The 11,626-nt window shown below is 30.2% G+C and overlaps 2 protein-coding genes across 2 annotated transcripts; one reads left to right on the top strand and one right to left on the bottom strand.

The window, feature by feature from the left end:
* Positions 1-26: 26 nt before the first annotated feature.
* Positions 27-7,519, bottom strand: LOC124491250 (uncharacterized). Its single transcript, XM_075729913.1, has 4 exons — positions 5,209-7,519; positions 4,260-4,920; positions 2,373-4,207; positions 27-2,314 (listed from the first exon to the last, which is right to left on the bottom strand). The coding sequence occupies exons 2-4, from the start codon at positions 4,894-4,896 to the stop codon at positions 872-874; spliced, it is 3,915 nt and encodes a 1,304-aa protein (XP_075586028.1). The 5' UTR covers positions 4,897-4,920; positions 5,209-7,519; the 3' UTR covers positions 27-871.
* A 1,297-nt stretch (positions 7,520-8,816) lies between these two features.
* On the top strand, positions 8,817-11,626 carry LOC124500427 (UBA-like domain-containing protein 2). Its single transcript, XM_047064500.2, has 4 exons — positions 8,817-9,849; positions 9,915-10,173; positions 10,255-10,329; positions 10,421-11,626. The coding sequence occupies exons 2-4, from the start codon at positions 10,048-10,050 to the stop codon at positions 10,739-10,741; spliced, it is 522 nt and encodes a 173-aa protein (XP_046920456.2). The 5' UTR covers positions 8,817-9,849; positions 9,915-10,047; the 3' UTR covers positions 10,742-11,626.

The following is an 11,626-nucleotide window of genomic DNA, read 5'->3' on the forward strand; positions in this document are numbered from 1 at the left end:
CAACAACAAAAAAAACGAATTTTGAATTGAATTTTTTTCCAATTTGAAATTTTTAATAATTATCATATAATTTAAAAAAGAAAAAAAAATTGAAATAAAGAAATAATCGATTCTTTGTCATTTTTTGTTTTGTTTTGTTTGCTGTTACCATTATTATAAAACTAGAATAATTAGGCGTAATGGTGTGAATAGGAGCGAATAAATGAAATGGGGGCGTTTGTAAGTGGTGCGTATGTGTGGGGATATGTTTAAAAGCAAATGCACTAAATTTTATCATTTATTTGTGTGTGTGTGGGTGTGTGTTGGTGGATGGATGGTTATCAAATAAAATGTAAAATACAAATAAAAACTTGTTGATGTTGATGATGATAATGATGATAAAGAATTGGATAGTCCACCATGGTATTTGTGTAAGTGACAAATTGCAAACATGTGTCAGTGGTTGTTTTCATGTTAAAATGATGAAATATATTTAAATTATGAATGAAAAAAAAGGAATTGAATTTTTAAAAATCAATTTTCAAATCATATAAATGATGATGATGAATTCATTCAATACAAAAATGTAAGAAATAAAGAAATGATGAGGATCAAGGAAAGAAGGAGTAATTTGTGATAACCTATTATTATTTATATTTATATATATAGACCTATATATTGTGTTTTTTTGATAAAATCATATGATTTGTTTGAAAGGGATGGAGAAAATTTTATTCCAAAAAAAAAAAAAAAAATTTAAAATCAGATTGATGAATATCATGAAAGGCATTTTTTTCCTATCTGTTCTTCATGTATGTATCATTCATTCATGTTGATGATGATTATGAAAAAAAACAACAAAGGAATTGAAGAAATAGATGATAGCCTTTAGTTACATTTTATAATTATGCTGCGAATGACCACTTGAACTTCGACCTGAATGATGTCCACTACCACCGGTTGCACCAGGTAGCATTTCCATTAATAATTGTCGAGGTATACTTGCTGCTGCAGCAGCTGCAGCTGCATTCAAAGCCATTGCCGTCGAACCGGATGATGATGACGATGATGATGATGATTTATGCTGCGGTTGTTGTTGTTGATTATTGGTCAAAGATGCAGCCAACAGGCTTGAATAAAGAAAATTCGGGAAACTCAATAATTGGGCCATTGCCGATGCATTTGGATTTCCTGCGGCAGATGAGCTAGCAGATGAAGCAGGTGGCTGTGGTGATGGTGGCAGCGGTGTTGATGCGGCCAATAATTGCTGTGCCAACAATAAAGATTGAGCCTGATTAATCTTTGGAAACGATTGAAGCTGTTGTAGCAAAGTCAAAGCTGCTGCAGCTGAATTCGTGGCTGCACCACCAAATAAACTCGAAGGGCCAAAATTTCCGCTTGAGGAAGCTGTGGATGACCGGGTCGAACTACTATGTGCGACTGGAGGAGTTGATTGTTGTTGAGGTGGCAGCTGTGGATTTGCCTGTGGCATCAATAATGCTGCCATCGCAGCCATTTGTGATGGTGATAATGATGATAATGGCGAATTTTGCGAATGAGCCTGTTGTAGATTGAAATTAGCAGCCGCTGCTGCAGCCATCACTGCAGGATTATTCGATGCAGCAGAAGATCCACCAAATAAACTGTTTGCCGCTGAAACCAAATGATTCGATGAGGATTGCCTTGATGATGAAGAGGATGATTGTTGTGGTTGATTTGGTACATTTGAATTTCCCGGAATCGATGCCGGTGACATAGTTCGATGAGATGTTACAGTCGCTGGTGATGGTGGTGGTTGGGGTTGCAGAGTAGGTGGAGGTGGTGTAGGTATTGATGCAGCAGCAACCGTTGCTGTGGTCAAATGTTTTTCAATTTCTTCAAATGTTTTTGCATATGATGATACTTCTTTCTGATAATCATCACTAATTATTTTTTTCATATTTTTCGATACACAACGTTCACAAATAACAGATGGTTTGGCTGGATTTGAACGATCTTTCCATTTCCAAACGGGTGTAAAATCTGTACCACATTGCACACATTCAAATGGTTCCGGTGGTTGTGGCATTTGATTCGAACCGGTCAAATAATTGACAACAGTTTCAAGACCAACATAATAGATAAATTCAGGATTCGATGGGTTCGGTATAAAATGCATTTCAGATGGAATCATTTTAGGTTGCGGGGGTTTTTCAACATGTTTACGCATGACTTGTTTTAATGTAGCCAATTGTTTTTGCAATAAAATTTGTTCCTTTGTCAATACAACATTGCCACTATTGCCATCAACTACTTGATGATTGCTTACCGGAGATGGTACATTAGGCGGTATAATCTAAACATATTAAAATGATCACTATTTCATCGATTAATATTAAAAAATAATGGAATACCTGATTATGTTTTGACGATGATGAATGTCGTAAATCTGGGTAGGCCATGTTTGGAGATGAAATGGCACGATTATTCGAAGATGATGACGAAGTGGTTGATTTCATTGATGATGCATGAGCAGCATTTAAATTGGTATGTGGAGAATCCGGATGACCAATACCACTGCTGCTGCTGCCGCTGTTACTACGATGTTTGGTCAAACTGGGTGGTGGTGGAGGTGGTGGTGCAGCAAGTGGATTATAATTATATGGGGAACGTCCGGCAGTTATACCATGATGATAAGTGGGATGATTTAGATGTGCTGGTGATGGTGTTTTCGCTGATGATGACAGGCCATGATGACTACTACCAGAAGAATTACCGCTTGATGATTTCGTCATATGTGCTTGCATCGGTTGCATTTGTTGATGATGATTGGTGGAGAAATTCAAAGCGGCAGCAGCAGCTGCTGCAGCTGCAGCAACAGCCGAATTAGACGAATGATAATTTTTTGTATTACTTCCGGCATGTGCTGGTGTATGATGTATACCAGTATTAGTTGATGATAAATGATGATTTGAATGTGCAACATTATTATTGATTAAATTGGCCATATTTTTATGATGACCATGACTCCCACTACCGCTGGTTGGCATTGAAAAATTTAATACAGAATTCAAACCAGCAGCAGAATATGATGATGTTGTTGATGAATGATTCTGATGTTGGGCCAATAAATGTTGAGCAAATTCTCGTTGTAAGCAGGCCAAATTCAAACCACCAATCGATGAAAGATTATTAGCTAATGTGGCTGCAGCTACAGCAGCAGCCGATGCTGATGAATTTGTTAGATTATGATGTGAGGGATATTGTTGTTGTTGTTGTTGTTGTTGAAGTCGATTAGGATGATTCTGTTGTTGCTGTTGATTTCCATGACCAAGGCCATGTTGTTGTTGTTGTTGATTTGTATTCATCAACGTCACTGTTGAATCCATTGCCTGTTGTTGTTGTTGTTGTTGTGATATGTTTTCCTTCAATTGACTATGTCGTATTTTTTTCAAAAATAATAATTTCATCTCTTCATTGAATAATCGTTGTTTTAAACAACGTATCAATTTTAATTTGGCCATCGATTCTTCACGAACATCATCATCATCGATATTTTCATTATACAATGATTGTTGTTGTTGTTCATTTTGATTAATCATATCATATATGTCATTACTATTTCGTTTTTTTCTTTTCAACATTATCGGATTATCATTATCATTATTATTATTATTATTATGATTTGATTTATCATCATTATCATCAATCTCATCATTGTCAAGGGAATTTGAATCACCATTCGAATATGGCAGCGTTGTTGTATTTTGTCTTTTCATGCCGGATATGGATAAATCTTCAACAATTGATGTCGATGTATTTGTCGTTGTAGTATTATTATTTGAACGGGCACGTTTCTGACTTCTAGTCATTGGTGTATTTACATAACTTTCTGATAATGGTTGTCGTTGTTCTTTTGTTCGTATTTTTGTTTGTGATCCATTCGGTAATGATTTTGATAGATCTAATGTGGCCATTTCATCTTGCCCAATGTCAATCGTTTTTGATGATGTGGATTTATTCAATTCTTTTTCTTTTTCTTCTGTTTCTTTATCATCTTCTTTGATTTCAATTTTTGGAACTGTTAAATCTTTCATTTCATTATCAACATCTGTTAACATTTGTGGTGAACCTTCTTCTTCTTCTTCATCATCATCAGCATGTTGATTCTGTTTAGCTTCAATCTGCTCTTCCTCTTTTATTTCTGGCTTGTCAGATTCCATTACTTTGTCATCATCATCAATATTGTCTAGAAAACAAAAAAAATGTGAAAAAAGTTACAAGAAAAAAATTCCAATTACCTTTTGAATCAATGGATTCATCTTCATCGTCGTTTTTGTTCTCATCTTGTTGCTGGTGTCGATTATTTTGTATTTCATCGGTTTCATTATCATCTATCGTTCCATTTATCGAGATTGATTCATTGGGCTGATCAATAACTGTTTTTGCTTTATCATCATCATCATCATTACTAGGATTTAGTTTATTTTGTACTTGATTATTATCATTATCATCGTTAATGGTATCATTTTCGGATTGTAATGGAGATTTTTTCGTCTCTTTTTCTTCTTCTTTTTCATCTTGGACATTGTCATCATCTACGGTTTGATCATCAATAATGGTATCACCATTGTTTTCGATTATTTCTTGTTCAACATTATCATCATCATCATCAACATCTGGTTGATCATTTGTTAATGTTTCACCAATATTATTATTATCACAACAATCCGATTGATCATCAATTAACATTTGTTGTTCATTATCATCATCACTTTTTTGTTGATTAATTTCATCATCATCATCATCTTTTTCATTAATTTTATTATCATCATCATCTATAATAATTGAAGTTGTTTCTGTTGATTTCATCACTTCAACAACATTATCTGTTGTTTCATTAGTTAATGTTTCGTCTTTTGAACTCATTATTATCATTCCATAAATTATAAACGAAACAAACTATGATGGATCAATCAATGAAAGATATAAATAGTAATATAATAAAACAAAAACATTAAAAGAATTGAAGAATTTAGTTGCAAAAAAAAAATCAAACACAAATCAAATTAGAAGAAAAATCCAGATTCCTACATACATATAAACACACTCATACACACACACAAAGGCAAACAAAGAGTGAAAATTAGCAAAAAAAAAAAAAAATTCAATGTTGCTCAATTTGAAAAATAAAAAACAACAACAACAACAAATAAAAAAAAATGTCAACCATACACACAAGGGATTTACTTTGTGAGATTCGATTCGATCGGATGATGAGAAGTGTGGGTAAAAAAATGGGGAAGATAGATGTGGAGAGTGAGAGAGAGAGAAAAAAGCAGCCTGATCTGGTGCGTTTTTTTTTGTGTGTCTATGTTTGTTGTCCTGTTCAATTCGATTCGTTAATAATAATAATAATAATGATGATGATGACGACTATGGATGGATAATGAGATGGATGGATTTTTGTTGTTGTTGTTGTTGTAAATATTCGAGTTTGCTCAACAACAACAAAAATATGTTGATTTTGTTGATTATAATTTTGATTTTTTTTAGGATGCGATTGCCTCTTTTGTTGTTTAATGGATTGTGGAAGAGAAAAATAAAGAGATGTGCATAGAGATGATGGGACAATATCGTTTTTTTTTCTATTTTCATATAATTGGCTATCTTGTTGTTGTTGTTGAATTGTTGTATCTCATTTTTTCATTTATCTATTGGTTGGCATGGATATTTTTCAGAAAAAAAAAATTTCTGATCACAAGAAAAGAAATGGAAAAAAACTTGAAATTTCTGATGAACAAAAAAAATTCAATGAATTTGAAGTTGTAGGCAAGAAGTGGAAGGTGATTTTATTTTGTGTGACAATAAGTGGTGGTGTGTATGGTGGTAATGCAGAAGAACAAAAGTAATGATGATGAATGAAAAGTGGAACAAATTTTTTTTTCTGACCAGTTCAGTTATTTTTTTTTTGTATTTTCTTTCTTTTCGTATATGTGTGAGATGTGTGTGATAATAACAACAACGATAACAATGACCACAATCAAAACCCGGTTATCTTCGTTTTTTTTTCTTCTTTCTTTCTCTTTTTTATTCGAATCTATTTTTGTTCATCATTTTTATATATAAATGAAACTTTTATTATTTTACGTATGAAATCTGATTGATTATGAGATGTTCAACATATTTTATGTTGATGAAATAAACAATTCTTGGATTTTTTTTGTGTGTATCAAAACAATTTCAATAATTTATATATTGAAAAAAAAATCAATTTGATCAGGAAAAGAAATGAATTATCTTATTAATGACGAATGATGATATGCTCATCACATATACAAACAAAATTACACTCGTAAAAAAAATACCAGTTTGATGACTGATCAATAATAAATCAAAGAAAAAAAAATTTAAACAAAATCTAAATGATGATAATGATGATGGACGAATCTTTAGCAGAAAAAAACGAGACAAAACAATTCGATTCGATATAAATGATGATGATGATGATGATGATGTAAGTTGTTTGTAGTAGTGGTATAGTTTTTAATTATTATGAGCGGCGGTTAAAAAATAGTTTTTTTTTCTCGTAAAGAATGAAATAAAAAAAAAAAAATTTCGATACAATCGATTGTCGTCTAAAATTGGTGAATGATGATGTTGAGAATTATTCGAACCCGAATGAACTTTTTTCTATTGTTTTCGTATCGAACATGAACAAGAACGAGGTAGGAGGGTGGTGGTGATGGCAAATGATGAAATAATTCTGAATCACGCCTGTTGTTGATGATGTCGAATTAGTTTATTCAATAGATTTAAAAAAAAAAATTTGTTGTGTTTTCTTCTAATTTGCCGTTATGTTTTTTTGTCATAAAATCGTGGAAATACAACCATGGAAACACCGAATGATGATTGACAAATGATGATGACGAATGTTACAGTGTGAAACATACAAAAATATTGAATGAATGATTCCGTATTTTTATCGTCGTTTTCGTTTCATTTCAAATCGATATATACGAATATTATTATTACTAATATTATGGTTGTTAACGGAAACAAAGAAGAACCGATTTGAACATTGTCACTGGATGAAGAAAATGGTGAAAAAAAAATCGATTCCAATATACCGGATATGAAACAACAACAACAACAACAACAAAAAAACAATTCACTTATTTTTATGTCCAATATCGATTATATGCAGATATGAATGTGATGGTGATATATGGGAAAAAATCGATAATGAAAAAATAAACAGAAAAAAAAGACACATTCATCACCAAACACATAATTATCAAATAGAAAAAAAAACTGTGGAACAAAATAATTATGACATAAACACAACAGTATAAGAATCCAGAATAAATATGAGATGAGCAACAGAATTGAAAAGCGCGAATTAAAATAGCCAAGCCAAACTGAGCACTTTTAAGCGGTAATATTGATAAGAAAACAAAGAATAACATGAAATGTGAAGAACCGACTCAAGCTTGTTGTTATTGCCAAAATTGTTTCAGTGTGTGTGTGTGTGTATGGTGTGTTAATTGATTAATTAATCACATTGAATATATAACAAAAGCAAAGCAGCCACAGTGAAAATTAGCCTCCTCCTTTTATTTTCTAAAGAAATTTTTTTTTTTTTTTTTTTTTTGTTGTTGTAAAACTATATCGACATATTTATTTATTTGAATATAGACAAAAGTCGAAATAGAAATTTAAAGGAGGTGCTAAAAAAAAAAAAAAATTTTGGTAGTGGCATTAATTGTGTGTTGATGTATAAATCCATGTATATGATGTGGACAAAAATATTTTTTTTTTCATATTTTAATATATACAGAATCCAGTGTAGTAGTTAATAGTGATAGTGGCAATTTTTTGAATTTGAAATTCCAATATTCGATTCATTTATTGATCAGATTATCAACAATTTTTATAATTATTACACACAAATGTAAATCACGTTTAAAAGAAAAAAAATACGCGTGTTTAACCATTCGTTAGACAGGCTGATTGCATCATTATCATCATCAAGAAAAAAATCATCAATCTAGTGACAAATTTATGATTATTGATGATGATGATGTTGCAACTTGAAACAACAACAACAACAACAAAAAACGCATGCGATTCCCATTTACCTATAATCTACTTTTTCTCTCATTCAATCATTCACTATTTCTTTCATTCATTCATAAACACTAAATGTCTCGTGATGATAAGCAAAATAAAAATGTCACGTCGACAAAAAAAAAGAAAAAGAAATCAAATGACAAAAATTTAGATCAAATTTACGGCTACCGTATTGTGTGTGTGCGTGTGTGTGTGTGTCTATAGATTGATTATACACAAACATGAATGATTATTATATGATAAGGAATTAATATGAATGAATGGATGTATTTAAAACAATTATTTATCTGTCTATGATGAATATAGAATATACAATCATCAAATACCTATTTAAATATATTATTATCCATCAAATATTGGCTATCCGGTAGACTGAATGTCCTTGATGAAATTTATTTATCGTTATTATTATTATTATTATCTATTGATGATAACCATCATTTGCAATCACAATCCTTTACCATATATATATATATTTTTTGTTTATCATTATAATGACTATAATATTCCAATAATGCATCGAAATCGAATGATGTGTTTTTGTGTAATTTTGTTTTCACAATATATACAATAGTAGTGGTAATAATATATATTCAGATATACATTGAAAAAAAAGTATAAAAACATTTGTTTTTGTTATTATCCTTAAAAAAAGGTAGTGGTCAATAAAATACATAGATGGATACACACACACATACACACACAAACACAAACACACCATCATCACTAACAACAACAACAACAACAACAATAATAATAACAAACAGCATTTTTTTGTTATTATTATTGTGTGTGTGTGTGTGTGTGTGTGTAATATGTTTGAGAATTGAAACGTTTTTTTTCTTCTTATTTTATTATTATTGATTGATTGATTTAGAATTATAGACACACACAAATCACAAAAACATAAATAATAAATCGGATTTAAATCAACAACAACAACAATAACAACGGCGACGACGACGACGACAAAATCAAATAACAAAAACTTGACTTTTTTTTCATATTTGTTTCTATATATCAACAATAACAACAACAACAACAACAATAACAAAAAAGAACAACGACGACAACAACTTATCACATCATCATCATCATCATCATTACGAACGACAATAATTTTGTTACAAAATATATCGATTAAAAGCATATTATTTGTGATTTAAAATTGAATTCAATCAATCAAGAAAAGATTAATTAAGTTTTAAAGAAAAAAAAGGATTAAATCATTTATCAATATCAATTCCAAGATACACGACAATCAAAACAAACAAAAACCACAACGATTTTTAGTGTTTTCCTACTGATCATCATCATCATCATCGTCATCGTCATCATTATCACAATCATTTGTAGAAGGGCAAAAAAAATAAAACCATTGCTGTATCTTTATTTTTTTTTGTTGTATCATCATCATCATCATTGCTATGTGTGTGTGTATGGATTACATTTGTGAGGAATGTGCATTTGATACAAAACACAATACACAAAAAAAAATTGCAACATTTAACAAACCAAAACACAAATCGATAATTTTTGCAAATTAAAATCCGATAAAATAAATTCTGAATTCATTCGTTCGTGTGTATTGACGAATACAAAAAAAAATCAGTGAGCTAAATAATCATCAATTCGAAGCCAATTCCATTTTCGAATCATTTGTGAACGAGCTTACAAACGCGTTTTTTTTTTCTCTTTTTTCCTGGTTTGGTTATGACAACAACAACAACAAAAATCGAATAGAACTTTTTTTTAGCGGTAAATATTGTTCGAATTATTCAATATTGAATATCATCAAATTTTTTATCATTTCATTTCTATAGGTGTTGTGTTATTAAGTGTAAACAATAGCAACAAAAACAAAATCAAAAATTCAAACCAATCAACGATTCATTGATTGATTGAAACATATATATAATATATTATAAATTTGTAGAAATTTTCGGCTGATAACAGATGTGGATTAATGAACAGATGGATTCATTACGTGAACAAGTGATGATCAATCAATTTGTTGTTGCTGCCGGATGTGCACATGATCAAGCAAAGCAATTATTACAAGCAGCACATTGGCAATTTGAGGTAATTTATGATTAATGGTGATGGTGATAATGGTGATAATATTAATTTCCGGTAAATTTTATTTCATACCTCTATATATAGACTGCATTGAGTATATTTCTACAAGATTCACCAATTTCCGTACATCATCATCATGGTAATAATCATTTTCATCAGGTAATTGATCAATCAAATGATTTATTTTTTTTTTTAAATTTAATTATTAATTTTTTCAACTTTTTCACATGCTCGTGTTTACAATTTTCAGATGTGTACACCAGCCAATACACCGGCAACACCACCAAATTTTCCTGATGCATTATTACAATTTTCAAAATTATCAACAACAAATAATACACAAGAATTAACATCATTACCACGTACATATAGTAATTCAAGCCAACATTCATCACCAATAGGTCCAGGACGACATCATCATCATAATCATCATATAATTACACATTCATCTACACAACAACAACAACAACAACAACAACAACAAATGATAAATACATCGCGCACACAACAACAACAATTACGTTCATCACCAATTATAAACATTTCATCCACAACAACAACACAACCTTAGGCCTTGTGACACACATAATTAAATAAATATGTCCACACACACACACACACATCAAACACTTACATATAAATGCCCAATAATTTTATCAATTATCAAATTTTCTTTTCATATTTTTTTTTCTTGACTATTTGATAATTCATAGCATCATTTTTTTTTGTTTAGCATGATCATTCATTCATTCATTCATTATTCACATCGATATATCGATATCAAATTTTATTTTTATTTTTCTAAATTGTGTCGTCTAAAAAGAAAACAAAAAGATATATACTAATCCTATTAAATTGAAAAAAAATGCACAAAATATAAACAGAATAAACTCTACACACCCATCTACATACACATATAACAGACAGATAACCATACATCTTCCTCATTTCACAGACACACCCATTTATTTGTTTTTATTATCATATACAATGGCTATATATATATATGAATTAGTCATTATACGTCAATCTACATTTATCATTATTATTATTAATGAACTGGATTTTAAAATTCAATTTCAATCAATCCAGCTATATAATAATAATAACATCATTAATCCGTGTATAATCCTCCGTTAGTCTCTATTATTATTATTATTATTATGAGTTATTCACAAAACAAAAAATACAATTTCAAAAATTCAATGTGCCGTTTGATTGAAATTTTTTTTTCTCTCTCTGTATCTCACACTCTTCATTCTGTTTCGTTTATAACGGTTTAGTCATCAATGGTATATGAGTGTTTATTTTTTAATTTTTCATTTTCGATTAAAAAAAAATGATGATGATAAATTAACATTCTATGTATGATATGATATATGATATGAAATGAAATTAATTAATTTAAATTTTTAATTAATCAAATAAAAATTTGAAATCATTATCATCGTGAAAA

Source organism: Dermatophagoides farinae, chromosome 4 (assembly GCF_024713945.1).
Source record: "Dermatophagoides farinae isolate YC_2012a chromosome 4, ASM2471394v1, whole genome shotgun sequence".
NCBI classification, from domain to species: domain Eukaryota; kingdom Metazoa; phylum Arthropoda; class Arachnida; order Sarcoptiformes; family Pyroglyphidae; genus Dermatophagoides; species Dermatophagoides farinae.

Coding starts and splice junctions, on each gene's coding strand:
- LOC124491250 (XM_075729913.1), bottom strand. CDS start 4,896: ATGATAATAATGAGTTCAAAAGACGAAACATTAACTAATGAAACAACA. Junction 4,208..4,259: donor TGAATCCATTGATTCAAAAG/GTAATTGGAATT, acceptor TTTGTTTTCTAG/ACAATATTGATGATGATGAC. Junction 2,315..2,372: donor CATCGTCAAAACATAATCAG/GTATTCCATTAT, acceptor TAATATGTTTAG/ATTATACCGCCTAATGTACC.
- LOC124500427 (XM_047064500.2), top strand. CDS start 10,048: ATGTGGATTAATGAACAGATGGATTCATTACGTGAACAAGTGATGATC. Junction 10,174..10,254: donor CAGCACATTGGCAATTTGAG/GTAATTTATGAT, acceptor CTCTATATATAG/ACTGCATTGAGTATATTTCT. Junction 10,330..10,420: donor GTAATAATCATTTTCATCAG/GTAATTGATCAA, acceptor TACAATTTTCAG/ATGTGTACACCAGCCAATAC.